The sequence below is a fragment of the Eublepharis macularius genome, chromosome 8 (genome assembly GCF_028583425.1).
Source record: "Eublepharis macularius isolate TG4126 chromosome 8, MPM_Emac_v1.0, whole genome shotgun sequence".
NCBI classification, from domain to species: domain Eukaryota; kingdom Metazoa; phylum Chordata; class Lepidosauria; order Squamata; family Eublepharidae; genus Eublepharis; species Eublepharis macularius.
This window is the reverse complement of record NC_072797.1, coordinates 12,718,514-12,736,390: the sequence shown is the minus strand read 5'-3', so window position 1 is coordinate 12,736,390 and position 17,877 is coordinate 12,718,514. Positions and strand designations below refer to the sequence as shown.

At 48.1% G+C, this 17,877-nt stretch overlaps 1 protein-coding gene across 2 annotated transcripts in view; it reads left to right on the top strand.

Annotated features, from left to right (window-relative positions):
• The window catches only part of ZBTB7C (zinc finger and BTB domain containing 7C), a 106,406-nt gene extending 98,529 nt beyond the window's left edge, over positions 1-7,877 (top strand). For both annotated transcript variants that reach the window (XM_054987093.1, XM_054987094.1), the window contains exons 3-4: positions 2,713-3,377; positions 6,693-7,877. In XM_054987093.1, the coding sequence (XP_054843068.1) occupies positions 2,713-3,349 (637 nt within the window). In that variant the 3' untranslated portion in view covers positions 3,350-3,377; positions 6,693-7,877. The remainder of the gene's footprint in view (positions 1-2,712; positions 3,378-6,692) is intronic.
• The last annotated feature ends 10,000 nt before the right edge of the window (positions 7,878-17,877 follow it).

The window sequence follows — 17,877 nt, the reverse complement described above, 5'->3', positions numbered from 1 at the left end:
AAAGAGCTACGTAAACAGAGATACTCAGGATCTAATCGGAGACTTTCTGCATATGTGTTTGATTTATTCGTGGCAGTACAAACCGTAATCTATGAGATCAGCTAGCAGAGGGGAGTTTACGGAAGAGGACTTCTCCACCGTTGCTCACTGAGCCCTCTGAAATCTTGGATGTTAATGGACACCTGTAGTAGAAAAGAGCAAGAGTCCAGTAGATCCTATAAGACTAGCAAAATTTGTGGTAGAGTATGAGCTTTCGTGAGTCGCAGCTCACTTCTTCAGCTACAGCTAGAATGTGAGGCCACGGATTAGTGCACTGTGAAGCAATATGAATTGGAACACATATCCCAAAATTTTATGGCACATATAACCAAAGTCTGTTCCCCTGAATAATTAAAATAAAAGTAAAGACATAAAAGTACCATTCAGTGAATTCAGTTGCTGGGGGAAGTATTTATTTATTTACTTCATTTATACCCTGCCTTTCTCCCCAACGGGAACCCAAATAAGCTTACAGCTGTCTCTCCTCCATTTTATCCTCACAGCAACCCTGTGATGTAGGTTAGGCTGAGAGTATGTGATTGGCCCAAGGTCACCCAGCAAGCTTCCATGGCAGAGTGGGGATTCGAACCTGGGTCTCCCAGATCCTAGTTCAACATGTCTGACCACTATGCCACACTGGCTCTCCATATAAGTATGTCAGCAGCACCCCTTCCCTTTTGAGGAGGCATCTGAAAGGAGACGGCCAGCCGTTTGCTAGAGGTGCTTTCAGGTTCCTCAAACAGCCATTTCTCCTAACATGGTAGCTCCTATCCTGGCAGTTTTGGGAAGTGTTCCCATTGCAGGCATCTGAGAGCCAAGCTACAAGTGACGCCTGACACAGGTTGGACACTTGTCAGCTTCCCTCAAGTTTTGATGGGAAATGTAGGCATCCTGGTTTTACAGCTTGGCTCTCCATTACAGCTGCAAGACCAGGACGCCTACATTTCCCATCAAAACTTGGGGGAAGCTGACAAGTGTCCAACCTGTGTCAGGCGTCACTTGTAGCTGGGCTCTTAGTGGCTGGGTGTACCGCACTTGTTCAGAGGATATGAGTCTTATAAATGGATCTCCTGTATAAGCACAGCCTGGCTGCAGTCCCAACTCGGTGGCCCCATCCTTTTTTGAACAGGCGGAGCATTCTATGGTTCCTTAAAGCACTTCCAGTTCCCAAGCTATCTGGGAAGGGACCATGACGGGGCTCTTCCGCACTGGGTTTTTGCTCCAGCTGGGCTTCATTTCCCCCTTATTTCGCCCTTATCATTGCTCTCCCATTTTTGGTTTTTTCATTTTTTCCCCCAGACCACTGTAAAAGCAGTCTGAAAAAACACAAGAAAAACTCAAAGACAAAGCAACGATCTACAAATGACACTGTGTGTGAGGGAAGGTAACTGAAGAAGGGAGCTGTGACTCGCGAAAGCTCATACCCTACCACAAATTTTGTTAGTCTTACAGGTGCTACTGGACTCTTTCTCTTTTCTACTGTGAGAGAAGGAAACGCCCAATATAGTTAAGAAGCCGTTGCAGTGAAACCCCGCTGTGGAAAAGCTCCTAGTTAAACTGGCTGAAAGTTCGGACTCTGGCATTTCTTTTAGATTGAAGATACCCTATTTTAGCTCAGGGAGTTAGACTAGAGTTGCTGCACGGTGTCCTCCAACTCTCCGATTCTGTAGGCTGGCAGGGGGAGACTGGGAAGAAAAAATGGCCCTGGAAAAGGACCCCAGCTTCACCCCACACAAAGAAGGGAGAGGCGCATCCTTGCCCAGCCAGCCAGACTCACTCCCCCACGACTCAGTTGCGCCCCCGTGCTGTTCTTGTTCCACCCCAGGTGTGTGTAGGGGGCAGGCTATCTGCCCACCAGGGAAAGTCCTGTTGACTGTAACGTCCAGGGGTCATTTAGTAGAAAAAGAGCTGGAGGGACTCATTAGCATAACTCATTAGCATAGCTCATTAGCATATGCCACTGCCCTTGCAATCACCGGAAGTGTGTCATTAGCATAACTGATTTGCATATGCCACACCTTCTGACATCACCTATCCTGGCTCTTTTGGACCCAATCCTGGCCATTCAGGGCCGACAATGGGCCCAAAATAGCAAAAAAAGGGGCTGAAAATGCCCCCAAAATGGTCAGGGGTCCAGGGGTCATTTAGTAGAAAAAGAGCTGGAGGGACTCATTAGCATAATTAGCATAACTCATTAGCATAACTCATTAGCATAGCTCATTAGCATATGCCACTGCCCTTGCAATCACCGGAAGTGTGTCATTAGCATAACTGATTTGCATATGCCACACCTTCTGACATCACCTATCCTGGCTCTTTTGGACCCAATCCTGGCCATTCAGGGCCGACAATGGGCCCAAAATAGCAAAAAAAGGGGCTCAAAATGCCCCCAAAATGGTCAGGATTGGGCCGCTGCTGAACAGGAGAGTGATCCACCACCCGTCAGAGGCCTGATCCGAGCCGTTTCGGCCCCAATCCAGGCCGAAATGGGCCCAAAATGGCCCGAGAGTCAGGTGGGCGGGGCCACCTAACATGTAACCTCTTTGGGGAACTGCCGGAACTGCGTTCCTGTGCGTTCTCCCTCGAAATGAGCCCTGGTAATGGCCAATCTGCCCTGGGGGACTGGCAACAAGAAGGTAATGACAAGAGTCTGTTTTTTTCTAATTTCTGCAGGCAAGACAAGCTGAAGATTCACATGCGGAAGCACACTGGAGAAAGGCCCTACCTCTGTATCCACTGCAATGCCAAGTTCGTCCATAACTACGACCTAAAGAACCACATGCGCATCCACACGGGCATCCGACCTTACCAGTGCAAGTTTTGCTACAAGAGCTTCACCCGCTCGGACCATCTGCACCGCCACATTAAGCGCCAGAGCTGCCGGATCTCCCGGCCGAGAAGGGGGCGCAAGCCAGCCACCTGGAGAGCGGCGAGTTTATTGTTTGCACAGAACGGCCAACCAGATGAGAAAAGCTTCATGATGCCGCCGGCTCTGGAAGAGATGAGTAACCATCTCGGCAGCGCAGCCATGTGCCTTCCAGGCCCCAGCCCTAAGCATTTTCTGGACGGGGCCAAGAATGCTCTGAATTTGCAGGAGCTGGAGACCCAGTTTGAGGAGACCCAAATGAAGCTCTTTGGGAGGACGCATCTGGACATGGAGAGGAATGGCGGGATCTTCACCTTCGCCCTGGGCCCCAACGACAGCCTCTCGGCACGGCCATTTTTCTCGCTCCCGGACCCCTGGAGTACGGGGTTCAGTGGGCTGGCAGGACTCAACCACCTTGCCCCTATTTCTGAAGCCAGCAACTGAATCACCTTCTGACCAGTGCATCGTCTTGGTATGTCCCATTCCATTTTCACCGCGGCATGTCCGGCTACAACGAAGTAGAACGAGGCAGCCTCATCCAAGGCAGATTTGGGTTGCCGTCAAAGCATGGGAATTCATCTGTTAATTAATTAATTAATGGACCTTCCCCCCATTGTGGGGTGCCCTATTTGAATTGTGTGCCTCTGGTCCCATGACGGGCATCCCCAGGTTCATTTTAAAAAGTGAGTTTCCCAACCAGGAACTCCTTTAAACTGCACCACGGGACCTGATTCTGGACAGGGCCACCGTGGTGTAGAGGTAAGAGGGAGTCATGCCTTTCCATGCACTGCTTTTTCTCCCTGAAATGGAGCTAGGGAGCTGCTGTAGCACAATGATTAAGTGGTTGGGCTGCAAATCAGCACTCTGCTGGTTCGAATCGCACTACTGCCATGAGCTCTGCTGGTGGCCTTGAGTAAGCCACTCCCCTCAGCCCAGCTCCCCCAGCTGTATCGGGAGGATAATAAAAACACTAACTTGTTCACCACTCTGTGTAGAGCACTAATCTGCTTGGAAGAGTGATATATAAATGCAGTTATCATCATCATCATCGTTATCATTATCATTTGCCTGCACACCTCTGGTGTTGTTTCAGGGAGGGAAATAGTGTGTAAGGGAGCAGGAACAGGAGCCCCTCCTTTCCCCATGCCTCAGAGCCGAAACAGACGTGATGAGTTACTAGAGTTCAACTTGTGTTTCCTTACCTCAAGGTTTGCCAGGAAGTTAGGCATCCTTGCAGCTTAAAATTTAACATTTACAGAGCGGCAGGGAGGGAAGTGCAGGCGTGGGGCACCTTTCCTCCCTCTCTCCAGGTGCATTGCTGCATTTTCCCTTCCCCCGCTTGTGCAGCCTGGAGTTACATAGCCCGCTCTCACAGAGCATCGCTTCATCTCCCCCTCTTGCCTGGCCTGGCCCCCACAGAGTGACACCAGGCTGCACTGGGAGAGTGGGAGGAAAGGCGCCCCTCCTTGCATCTCCCCTCCTCTCTCGCCTGGCCCCCTCCTGAAGCCACGCAGCCCGGAGCTGCATAGCCCGGTGTTTCTCTATTGGGGCTGGGCTGGGGGGGGGATGCAGCAATGCTCCATGCGAGCGGGCTATGTAGCTCTGGGCCGTGTGAGCAGGGGAAGGGGAAATGCAGCAATGCACCTGGAGAGCGAGAGGAAAGGCGCCCCACGCCTGCACTTCCCTCCCTGCCAGTCTGTAAATGTTAAACTTTAAGCTGCAAGAACGCCTACACTTCCCAACAAAGCTTGAGGTAAGGAAACACGAGTTGAACTCTAGTAACTCGTGACGTCTTGTTTTGGCTCTCAGTGGTCCTTCCCAGAATCAGAGCCCATGGCATAATTTGAAGGAGCTGGGAACTCACTTTTTAAAATGGTGGCATGTCCCCTGGGGAAAACCCAAGGATGCCTATCACATCTAGTCGAGTCCTCAGTCTTCAAAATGTCTTGGGCCAGTTGTCGTACAGAACGATCAACCCCCTCTTGGTTCTCTCCTATGTATTGTTTGCTCTCAACTTCTCGTCCTCTAAGAAGTGTTCTTCCATCTTTCTGCACTTCAAAGAAGGTATCTGCAGTGTGACTAGCTGTAGCAGAATGAAAATGGGGTCTGAGCAAGAACGGCCTAGGAACACACAGCCCATTGACAGGATTGCAGCGCAAATTCTCAGCATCCGCGTTTAGAGGCACTGCCATTGATTTACGCCCAGATTTAACTAGTGATAGACATGTGGATCTCCTTTGTTCAATTATGGGCTAGGCTGTGCTACTGGATTGTAGTTTACGGAGTGGCACCAGATGGACTTTCCACTGAGTGTGGATTATCTACTACACACTTTTAAGAGGGGTATATTTTAGGGAAAAGGGAGCCATTACCCACCAGCCTCCTAGCCTGAACTGCTGGGCTTCGACAACTAGGTTCATCCAGATCGGCTGTTTTTTTAATCCATCCTGATTTTCCTATGAGAAGGCAGTGCAATCTTTAGACTGATGCGTTACTCTTTGACGCTCAGCTTCCTTTTTCTTTTTTGGACAAAAAAAATTGGTACCTCCTTGGTTTGGATGGATATCTCTTAAAACCCAGCTGCATGTGCCACAAATCCTTCGAAAAGCAGCCAAAGTAATCCCGTTTCAGAAGTTGAAGATGCCATGAACATAAGCTCGGTATATGCACAGACAGTTGGAGGGCCTTTGTGATTGCCCTGTACGGTTTTCCCATACTTAAGGGGGACAAAATATGAGGTGGGGCCTAGCCCTTCCCCTGGTTAACCTTTCCCATGGTTAACTCTTCCCCTGATGCTGTTTTCCCAACCTGACATGACCCTAGAAGCCAGGCCACTAGGGAAACTTCCATGTAGAGATTGTCTACACATGTACTCACAGGCTCCTTTCCCCAGTGGGGAAAATAGAAGCTCGTTGCGACTGTTTCAGGAGGGGAAACTGCAAGAGTTTAAGCTCTTCTGAATGTGTGACATGGTTCCAATCAGTATCCTTGAGGATTAAGCACAAAACTCCAACGGCAGATCTGGTTGACAGGACTGGATCAGATATTTGTGGGATGCAAAGACTTTGTAACATGAGAATCAGCCCTAAATTTCAACAGAGGATGAGACAGAGGAGAGAAGGGTTAAGAGGGACAACAACAACAACAACAACAACTGCACTTATGTACTGCAGATTAGTGCCCCACCCAGAGCGGTGAACAAGTTAGTGTTATTATTATCCCCACAATACAGCTGGGGAGCTGGGGCTGAGAGGAGTGGCTTATCCAAGGTCACCTACCGAGCTCATGGCAGGAGTAGGATTGGAACCAGCAGAGTGCTGATGCACAGCCCAACCTCTTAACTATTACGCTACAGTAGTTTTCATAATAACTGTGCTTATATACCACTCTTCTAGGCAGATTAGTGCCCCCCCCAGAGCAGTGAACAAGTTAGTGTTATTATTATCCCCACAATACAGCTGAGGAGTTGGGGCTGAGAGGAGTGGCTGACCCAAGGCCACCTACTGAGCTCATGGCAGGAATGGGATTCGAACCAGTAGAATGCTGGGAGGGAACAGGCTGAATTTTTTACAAAGTATGGAGTAGTAGGTTCTGTTTCAAGATCACATGAAATCAAAAATCCAGGGCCATGTTCACATTTCATAAAGACCTTCAAAAATGGGTCCCTTGTCCTCTTTTTCTGAGCTTTACCTTCCACCATAGACTCCTAGCCTGATAAAAACTGACTATCCAAAGTGCTGCCGAAAGAGACTTGATTCTGGTTTTTTTTTTTGTTCTTCTTCCACAGGCCCCCGAAGGGTGTGCAATCTTCCGAACTGCTGCAGATCTTGTTTCCAAAGGATCTCGTTTCCAAAGGGATCCTTTAAGACTTTTTTCTAACTAAAAGACCAAGTCAAAAATGACACGCTCCCCCTAAACTGCCCCTCCCTGTTCATACACTGCCAGATGGCACCTTTGAAGCAAATTGGAGGGAAAGGGGGAAGAGCAACTGAACTTTAAAAAAGGATCAAACTCCCCCCCCCTTTTAAATATGTACAGGCATCTTTATGCGCTACAATTTTGCAGACAATGGCTTCCTTCAGCAGATTTTTTCCCCTCTCTTTTCCCCTCTACGATTTGGAGTCCTTGTAAAATATCCAAAGATTCAAAGTACTGAATAATCTACAAGTACTTGAAGAAAAAGGGACAATTTCTTTTTTTTTTGTTACGTTTCCTGATTGTCGGGACGGGATGAGGTGGGGAGGGTTGGGAAATCCTTTGGAATTTTTCTATTTATAACTATTTTTATGTGATTGCTTTATGTAAAGAAAAAAAAAGAGAAAGAAATCCACATAAAACAGATTTGCCTTAGTTAATCATGGGACAATCATCCTTAACTTTGGTTGAAGTTAGAGATTTTTGTTTTGAAAGATAAGAAAAGTTACTTTTATGTATTTATTGAGCAGTATTAATTGATTTTATTAAATTATTGGCAACATGCAGGGTTCTTTACTGCACATTACTAAAGTGACAAGACGATCAAGGCAATTGGACACATTATCGAGCAGAAAACCCATATTGGCTGCTTTGCGTTCACTCAATAGGGAATCCTAGCTAATCCCAGCCCTTTGACAAGCGTACCTGTATGACCAATGTGTTTGCAAACATGTGTTTGTTACACCTTACATTGGGGGGGTATGCACTTAAAACGTTTTAATTTACACCTAATGTGCAAAGAGGTACCAACACACTCTGAAATTTCAGCCTGGTGAAACCCACACGTTGTGTTGACCTTTACCGACATTCTGTTAAAGTGCAGGATCCTTAAATTGGACCGTTTTCAAAAGCTTCTAAATGTGACTTAGCACCTTATTAGACTGTTGATTGTTAAACGGAATAATGGATACAGATAAATTAACAAGTTAAGGTTGATTGCCCCTAAATGATCTCATAGGGTTATATGTTGACTGGATGATGGCTGAGGTTGTTTCCTCGTAGAAGGAATATTGCAGAAGTCTCTGCTCTTGCCGTTTCTTCACCCTTAAGTAAAGGTGTCTTGCTTTTGGAATTGTATACTTGCAGCTGCCTCTGTGTGGGGAGAATATCCTCTTTGTTGATCGTCCTCATTCTGGCCAATTGCCTTCCTTGATCAAGCACACACAGAAATTTCCCATGGTATTTAGCATCTACATTCCTTAAAAGTTCTGTTTTTATGTATTTGGTTTAGTTTTATTTTTTAAAACATGCCTCTAGCCAATAGAGATACATTCTTCCATAGAAGCACATGGAAGATACCAGCCCATTGAAATACACTGGAACATGCGAAGTGAACAGAATGTACCCTGATTCAATGAACTCTTGTAAGCATAGCTGCTCTGATGTGTGTATCGGTGGAGGGGGTCAGGTTCTTGCAGAAAACCATACAAAAGCTGCCCGCTCTGTTGATCTGAACAAGAGGGTGGAAATGCACGTTGTTAAGTATCCAGGGACACTCAAGTGAACCTCATTTCACATGTCCCCCTCCAACTTCCCATGCACTGGCTTGCACAGTCACACTTCAGTTTGCTCCGCCTGAATACATTCAATTCCTCCTCAACTGCATTCATTAAAATGCAGATCTTGATACTTTTTCACAACTTAAAGAAATGCAAATTGGCAAGTCAAAGGAGCCTACAGTACTTGTTCTTGCAGCGAAAACAGAGCTGAATTGGCGCTCCACCCTCTGGACTCACTTGCAGATGCAATCACACAAAGGGAGCTCCTGTGAAAGCGGCATGCACATACACCAAGCAAGAACAACCTGCGCATGAATGGAGCACTTGAGCATCCCCAGGTAATTCACAACATGTATGTTCACTTCGGCAGAACCTCTGTCGGAGCATCCTGTAAAGTTGTGGAATTGGTATCTGTGTTTTGGACTTATGTACATGAGAGGTTGATGAGGCTCAGATTTATTGTAGGTCTAGCCCTCATAGTCCAAACCCCTTAGATTTCAGTAACCTCCCCACATCTGCCTCAACAGCATGTTGTGGGCTGTTCTTCCCAGTGTTGCCAGAGTGAACAAGGACAACAGCAGAGACAATAGTTTCTTTGCTTTCTCTGGCAAAGAGAAGACTGCTGCATCTGCCCACACATGAAGCTGCCTTATACTGAATCAAACCCTCAATCCATTAAGGTCAGCATTGACTGCTTAGACTGGCAGCATCTCAGGTGGAGGTCTTTTGTATCACCTACTGGAGATGCCAGGGATTGAACCTGGGACCTTTTGCATGCAAAGCAGAGGCTCTTCCACAGCTCCAGATCTGTAAAGTTGCAGTTGTCGGAAACGGGCCAGATGACTGTTTTGCTACATGGGCTTTCCTGTAGATAGTGTGCCTGACAACGGACATCAGTATCTATAATATAGTGGACCAATGGGCAGCAGTCCCATTGAAATGAATAGTAAAAGTGTTTAGATGGATTGACATTACTCCTGGGTAAGGAGGAGTTCATATTTGGCAACTGCTCAACTTGGCAAATAAAACCACAGAGAGAAATTTGTATTAATGGATTTTACGGGCTGTATAGCCGTGGTCTTGGCATTGTAGTTCCTGACGTTTCGTCAGCAGCTGTGCCTGGCATCTTCAGAGGTATAGCACCAAAAGACAGAGATCTCTGTGTCACAGTGTGGAAAAGATGTTTGCAGGTCATTTATATCTACTCAGGAGGGGTGGGGTTGAGCTGAGTCATCCTGTAAGAGTTTCCCAGGGTGTGGAATGCTAATGGAGGGAGGCTTCACTGTATCCTGAGGAGGTTCTTTTGCATATGGATTGGAGCTTGATGTGCTAATCTTCTCTGCAGGGCTATTGTCGGGTATAGAGTGTTTTGTTAGCCTAGTGTTTTTCAGGGCTGGAAACCATGCTCTATTCATTCATTCCAGCCCTGAAAAACACCAGGCTAACAAAACACTCTATACCCGACAATAGCCCTGCAGAGAAGATTAGCACATCAAGCACCAATCCATATGCAAAAGAACCTCCTCAGGATACAGTGAAGCCTCCCTCCATTAGCATTCCACACCCTGGGAAACTCTTACAGGATGACTCAGCTCAACCCCACCCCTCCTGAGTAGATATAAATGACCTGCAAACATCTTTTCCACACTGTGACACTGAGAGATCTCTGTCTTTTGGTGCTACACCTCTGAAGATGCCAGGCACAGCTGCTGGCGAAACGTCAGGAACTACAATGCCAAGACCATGGCTATACAGCCCAGAAAACCCTAAACACCTTGTTGGTTGCTAAGGTTCCACTGGACTCAAATCCTGCTATTCTACTGCAAACCAACATGGCTACCTAACTGAAACAAATAACAGATGTGCATGCATGAACCACCCCTAATGGGTTTGAAGATTCCATTTAATGTCCCATCCAATTAAAATGTTGAATTTCCAACAACTGAAAAGTTTGTCTAAAATCTAAACACTTCACTGGAGGAGGCAGCTTTCTCTGCTCACTGTTTTTGCAAATGCACAGCTGTCTCCTTTCTTGAGACAAATGACAAAACCTCAGATGCAGCCGCCGCCATGTGCATGTTGGAGCATACATAGGGCTCTGGATTGGGGGGGGGCAGACTAGACATGGGCACGAACCACAAAAAACCCCGAACCGTGCGGTTCATGGTTTGTGGCGTTTTCACGAACCAGGAACCATGAACTCCCACGAACTGGGGCAAGTTCATGAACCAGTTTGTGGTTCATAGGGTTTAAATGCCCCCTTCCGGCTGCTTACCAGCGGCAGGGAAAGAAGCATTTAAACCTGCAGATCAGCTGCTTGTCGGGGAGATTCCCGACAAGGAGCCAATCATTTAAACAGTGGGGCTGTGTAAATGGCCGCTCCCAGTGGTGGGGAAATGGCCATTTAAACTGTGGGGCTTGGCTGGCCAGCCAAGAACTCCTGGCCGGGCAGCCAAGCCCCGCTGTTTAAATGATCAACAGCTTGTTGGAGATCTCCCCAACAAGCAGCTGATCCATGGGTTTAAATGCCTTTGCTGTGGCAGGGAAAAGGGCATTGCTGTTTAAAACGAACCAAACGAACCAGTAGACCAGTTCATGGAAACAAGCTTCCACAAACCACTGGTTCGCAAACTGCGAACTGGGCTGGTTCGTGGATTTTTTTGGTTCGTGTTCTGGTTCATGTCCATTTCTAGTCAAGACTGCTGAAGGCTTGAAGCACATGGAAGAGAATAGAGTTTAAGAGGAACCAACCTCAGGCTATTGTCAGTTCACTTACTGTGAGCAGGACTGGCATCAGCATACCCTGAAGTGGGGAACCTGGCAAGGCCCAGAGCTTCTGGTGTCCCCACTGCTTCTGACACACCTGCATTAAAGCCCTTTGCCTACCTGCTTGCAAATGCTTTGCCACCTATGATCCTAACTGCTTCGCACTGCCAGAGATGGGCATGTGAATGGTGCACACAGCAGAGGGGCTCCCGGGGGCAATGGCAGTGACACTTCTAGTTGCATCAATGGCTAGCACCATCAAGGAAAGGGCAGGTAGGCAGTGGAGTCAGCTAAAGTGGGCAAGCTTGTAAGTGGGCAGGAGCAGGACGCACAGGCACGTGGAGGCACATAGGTAAATAAGCAAGAAGGGGACCTGGTTCTGGGCATGAGAAAGCCTCTGCACACTGTCTGCCCAGCCCCGCCCCCCACCAGGAACTAGCCCTGAAAGAAATGGGTAAACTTTGGGCAAGGTTGTATGTAAGCTGATTCCAGAGGAATCGGGGGGGGGGGGTGCATAGAGTGCGGTATTGAGCACAGAATTCAACTTTCTCAGAAGCAGGGTTCTAGTTCTCGGGTGCTGCAATACTGGCATGAACACAGACAATGCATGCTTAAATCTCAGAAATCCCTGGTTTGCAAACCGGTTTGTATGGTTCGTGAAAATGTCACACCCAGGTCAGCAAATCGTCACTTCCGGGTCAGCAGAAGGTCTGCAGGAAGTCCATCCCCTGTTGCCTAGGAAACTGCAGTGACGAACCAAAAGACGAACCAAACAAACCAGCCTAAAGTTCGTGTAGGCTCGTCAGAAATGGGCTCTGACGAACTGCCAGTTCACGAACCATGAACCCGACCCGGTTCATCACAAACTTTGGTTTGTATTTCGGTTTGGGCCTAGCTCTACTGTTGAGAAGTACATTATTAGGTTCCTTTCTTTTGATTTCTTTTTGAGGCTTGTGGCAGGAAAAAACATGTAATCTCCCCGTCAGTTAACAAGGCTTGTACACATACCTGTTGCACATTTTTACAATTCACAGAAAAAATAAAATATTATTTGAAATCAACAAGCAACCTGGAGAATGCAGATATTGTGCCTTGGAGTCCCTGGATCACTGGTTTCAACTTCAGGCTTCTAAATCCCACTTACCCTAATTATGGGATGCTACACATTCATCCAAAGTCACACAGATCCACTGCTGAAATATAGTGGGTGCATGGGTGGGGGCAGTTATTTCCCATGCTGCTGCAGCTAACGTGTATCTTCTCCTTTTCTTCTTCCATTTATTTTTAAATGTACCAGCAAAGCCTGAGATGTGGTTGTTTCCCCCTTAACTATCCATCCACCTTCTGGATGGATATCCTTTGATGTATAGGTCGCTAATCTCAGGACTTCCTCCTCATGTCATCCTTCTCTTCCTCTCTTTGTCCCACTACTATTTCTTCTCTCCATCTTGCACCATGGACGCAGGACTTATCCTGCTACCCATGCCCATCCTTGGACTAATAATAACATTCAATTTATATACCATCCTTCAGGACAACTTAATGGCCACTCAGAGTGGTTTACAAAGTATGCCATTATTATCCCCACTACAATCACTCTGTGAGGTGAGTGGGGCTGAGAGAGCTCTGAAAGAGCTGTGACTGACCCAAGGTCACCCAGCTGGCTTCAAGTGGAGGAGTGGGGAATCAAACCCGGTTCTCCAGATCAGTCCTGCTGCTCTTAACCACTACACCAAACTGACCAAATAGGTAGATAGGAATCTCTCTCCTCTTTCTTATCAGAGTATGGAGTTCCTATAATTAAGAACTCTTATTTCCTTGCTAAATATAAACCAAATGTAAGTTTGTTATTATCTCTCTCACACTCACTCCAGCCAGCAAGCTCCAAACATCCATCATGTTTTCTCTGCAATTGATGCTATTCTGCTACCCTCCTCCTCCTAGTTTATGGAGGCCTAGATGTTGTATACTTTTAATACGTTCCAGGACCAGCTATTTATTTATTAATAAATACATTTATTAACACTTTATTAATACTGTCTTCCCCTCTTGGGAGCAGAACCAGGTAGCATTCCACTGCCACAAGCCACCTTTATCATCTTCTCCCAATGCCGCCTCTGTGCCTATCTACTGTCTCGCTCAAGATGACTGCAGCATGCTCTCCCACTTTATTGCAATTATTCTGCACTGTGCTGCACATCCCAGTGACAGGAAGAGCTGTAAGAAACATCTTCTGAAATTCTGTCTTTCTCACAGCTGTGCATGGTACAGGATTAACGGTACAGGTACATGGTTGTCTGCATCTTAGCTGTGTGACAAAATGCGTGTAGGGCTAAGGCTGGATGGACCGAAGCCAAGTAACTTGTGCAGTTTAGCTTTTTGTTGTATAACTCATGCACATTACAACATGTTTAACGGTGCAATCCAAAGCAGGGTTATACTTGTCTAAGCCCTTGACTTAGAATGGACTTAGACAGGTGTAATTCTGTTTAGGATTGCACTGTTAGCTAAGGACAGAACATGGGTAACCTTGACAGAGAACTTAATATTTTGCTTTCCAAAAGAAAATATAGAGTTGATAACAGTGTGGAATGTATGCTTAATCTTCTAATAATGCCTGTTGGTAGAAGATATGGCTGGGCTGCAAAACCTGATGAGTTCTTTTGGATTCTACAGTTCAGCCAGCAAGACAGACCCTCTCAAACTACCGTGTAGTTTCTCATTAATACATTGTAGATATACAGGCAGTGTGGTGCAGTGGTTGGAGTGTCAGACCAGGATCTGGGAGATTCAGGTTCAAGTCCTCACTCTGCCATGGTAGCTTGCTGGGTGACCATGGGCCAGTCACATGCTCTCAACCGAACCTACGTCCCAAGGATGTCGTGAGGATAAACTGGAGAAGGGGAGAATGTTGTAAGCTGCTTTGGGTCCCCATCAGGAAGAAAAGTGGGTTATAGATCTAGTAAATAAATAAAGCTGCCAGTGAAGCTTTAGTACACTTAACTATACTCTCCCACATGGATCTTTCTAACCATCTAGTGGTCAAAGTATGTGGAATGTGTTTTTTAAAGTTTGCTGATGTGGTCCAATTGCACACTGCCAAGGAAGAATGTATACACAATGTTATGTAGCAGCAACATCTCTTCAAGGTCTCCATGAATTATCACTCCCTGTTCTGTGTGTGTTAAGTGCTGCAAAGTCACCTCTGACCTCTGGTGACCCTATGAAGGAAAGACCTCCAAAACATCCTATCATTAACAGACTTGCTCAGAACCTGCACATTGGAGGACATGGCTTCTTTTACTGAGTCCAGCCATCTTGTCTGCCTCTTTTCTTACTGCCTTCTACTTTTCCTAGCATTATTGACTTTTCCAGAGAATCTTGTCTTCTCATAATGTGACCAAAGTTCAATAGCCCCAGCTTTGTTATTTTAGCTTCTAGGGAGAATTCAGGCTTGATTTGATCTAGAAGCCACTTGTCTTTTTGGCTGTCCATGGTACCCGCGAAACTCTCCTCCAGCACCACATTTCAAATGAATCCGTTTTCTTCCTATCAGCTTCCTTCATTGTCCAACTTTCACATCCATACATGGCAATGGGGAATACCATAGTTCGGATTATCTTGATCTTGGTTCCCAGAGACACCCCCTGTTCTACTGGAGTTTTTTGGTGCAGAAAGAATGGGCTGTGCTGTTGAACTCTGGGCCCTTCATTAACAGTTGAAGACCTTGGGATCTGAATCTCTCATGCTTGGTGTTGGATCCACCCCTGGGAACAAAGAAGGAATTAACTGGGAATCTAGGTAGATGGGGGCAAGGAAGCACAAACTTCAGGGAACCTGTTTATTCTCTGGACAAGACCTGTGTCCCAACAAGAAAAGTGGCTGAATGTTTAGTCATCCTGGTACACAGAGAGAAGTTGCAAATTTCCAAGCACTAACAGTCACTCCACACATTACTTTTACGTGTTCTCCATGGAGCCAACCTGTACTCTGCACAGACACACATCACTTCGGGGATTGGCTTCTATTTAAAAAAAACAGCGCGTAAATGGGCTCGGAAAGCTGTCGCGGGGGGGGGGGGGATGCTCCTGCCTTTCTCCCGAGCTTTTTTCCCCATGCAACAACAGTGCGGGAAAAGAGGTTTTCCCCTTTCCGCTGCTGCATGTGCACACAATACCTCCATGAGGAGCAGCAGAAATGGGGAAAAGTCTCCGCTCCACACTGTTTTTGCATAGGGGGGGGGGAGGCAGGAGCTTTCCCTCCCCCAGAAGCAGCTTTCTGAGCTCACATTCAAGCTTTTTTTAAAAAATAGAAGCCAATCTCCAAGGTGATGTGTGTCTGCTCAGAGCATGTGTCCGGGGTCAGCAGCCCAGCCCCCGGACTTGCTGACAGGCAGCGGCAGGGGGCAGCCGGGAGACAGCAGTTCAACCGCTCTGTCTGGCAAACAGAGCCAGAACCTGCCCACTCCAGGGGGAAGGGGCGAAAGGCCAAAGCCTCAGAAGGCTGGAGGGAGCAGGGAGAGACCAGCTAGTCCCACCCTCCAGGGGGAAGAGAGGGGGCTAAGCAGGACAGAGGAAAAGGGCCAAGGGAGGGGGAATAGGGACCCAGCAGCAGCCCAGACAGAGCCCTTACCAGCCAGAGAGGGGAAGCAGCCACTACAGCCCAGAGCCACACCCCAGCGAGAGGACAGCAGCCTGGCTCAGGAGTTGCTAGGAGCCAAGCCCCCCCAGGTGGAGCTGCCACAGGCATTCTGGGGGAGGAGATGGGTAGCCCCGCCCAGCAGCAATGAGCAGGCAGCCCAGAAGCTGGCCAGGGCAATTCCTCGTGAGCAAGGCCAGGCAGGCTCAGCAGCACAGAAGCCGGCTGGGGCAGCTCCTCGCGAGCAAGGCCAGGCATGCTCAGCAGCACAAAGGCCTACTGGGGCAGCTCCTCGTGAGGAAGGCCAAGGAGACCTCAGCTGGGGATGGCTCGCATTCAACCCCACCCTGCCAGCAAGGCAAGGAAGCCAAGAAGGGATTAGTGGTAGGAGGGAAACACCTGAGGGACGGCACAGTTGGGCCAAGTCCGGAGAGGGAGCAAGCCTAGAAGGAGGGCGGGGCGGGGGAAAGGAAACCCTATATAAGGTGGCTGGGAAGAGCTCTGAGGTGGTGGGTGTGAGTGAGGAATGATGGTGTGGAGTGAGAGCAGAGCAGTGTGAGAGTGGAGGCTTGGAGGAGAGTTCTGGGAGAAGGAGATGATGAAGGATGCAGAGGGTAAGCAGACCAGGTTGAGCAGGCCAGCGAGTGGACTGAGAGGGAGTCTGGGTGATGTATACTGCCCCTCCTTCCACAGAGCAGGGTCCTGCAGCATCCCTGGTGCCCCTCTGATGTCAGGGCTGGCCCAGCTGGGGCCCCACCCAGCGGCAGCAGTGACAAGCCCTGACACATGTAGAGAACTTGTAAAAGTAATATGTACTGTAAAGTGCAGCTCAAATACAGTTTTGTGCAAAAAGATCTTTGGACCTAACAGTGGTATACAAAGAACAAACGATCATAGAGGTCACAGGAAGTAGAGAGACTGAACGTCTGCCCTGAGGGGCGTCCGTCAAGGCCTAGGCTTTTCGGTCGTGAGCAAAAAAAATAATGAGACCGGTTCCATGATGGTTTGAGACGGAAAGTGTCGGTAAGGAATGGGCGGCGTGAGATGAGGTGGGCATATCTGAAAAAGAACAAACCCTTGCTTGACTGTTATGTCCTAAACGAAGATCAAGCTGTGACAATCAGTTCAATTGGGCTTTGATATTGTGAAGCACTTTAAGTTTATATCTTGGGGTCCGACAGCCATGTATAGAGAGGTCCTTAGCTTCTTGAGTTGAGGGGGACCCATGTGAAGCCATGCTCACAGCAGCAGCAGTAGCAGATGATGATGATATTTGATTCATAACACCGCCCTTCAGGACAACTCAACACCCAGAGCAGTTTACAAAGTTTGTTATTATTATCCCCACAACAAACACCCTGTGAGGTGGGTGGGGCTGAGAGAGATCTGAGAGAGCTGTGACTGGCCCAAGGTCACCCAGCTGGCTTCAAGCGGAGGAGTGAGGAATCAAAGCCGGCTCTCCAGATTAGAGTCCTGCTGCTCTTAACCACTACACCAAACTGGGTCTCCTCTCCACTAAAGCTGATAGAGGAGAAAGAATCACAGCAGCGGCCTCTGGGAGCTGCCTGCAAAGGCACTCCAAGATGGAGTCTGGAATTCAAAATGGCACCTAAATGGCCTGTTCCCTGGCCTTTCCCTACCACTGGCCAGAAGATTGGTGGTGGGAGGGTGGAGGGTGAAAATAGGAGATCCTCCATCCCCATCAGGGGAACAGCAACCCCATTATGTGCACATGTGGCCTGTGGCTAGAGGGGGACGTGGAGCCATACCTCACCTCTCTGAACCTGAGAATTCAGGGCAGCATTCTTTAAAATGCGAGATATTCTAATTGTCCAGGAACACATCCTGAACAGGACAGAGCAAGGCCAATAAAAGGAGGTTGGATCAGCCCCTGATTTAGGGTTCCCATTCCCCCACCTGGCACGGGGGATCCCCCGATCCCCCCTCCCCCCGTGCCCACTTACTTGGCCAGCGGGGGGCACGCTCCCTGGGGCGCCCCCTTCCTGGGTGGTGTGGTGCGCCTCCTGCCCAGGGGCGCTCTCTCGCAATGTGAGAGCAGGCAGTGGTAGCGGCGAGAGTGGGTGGCGATGGCTG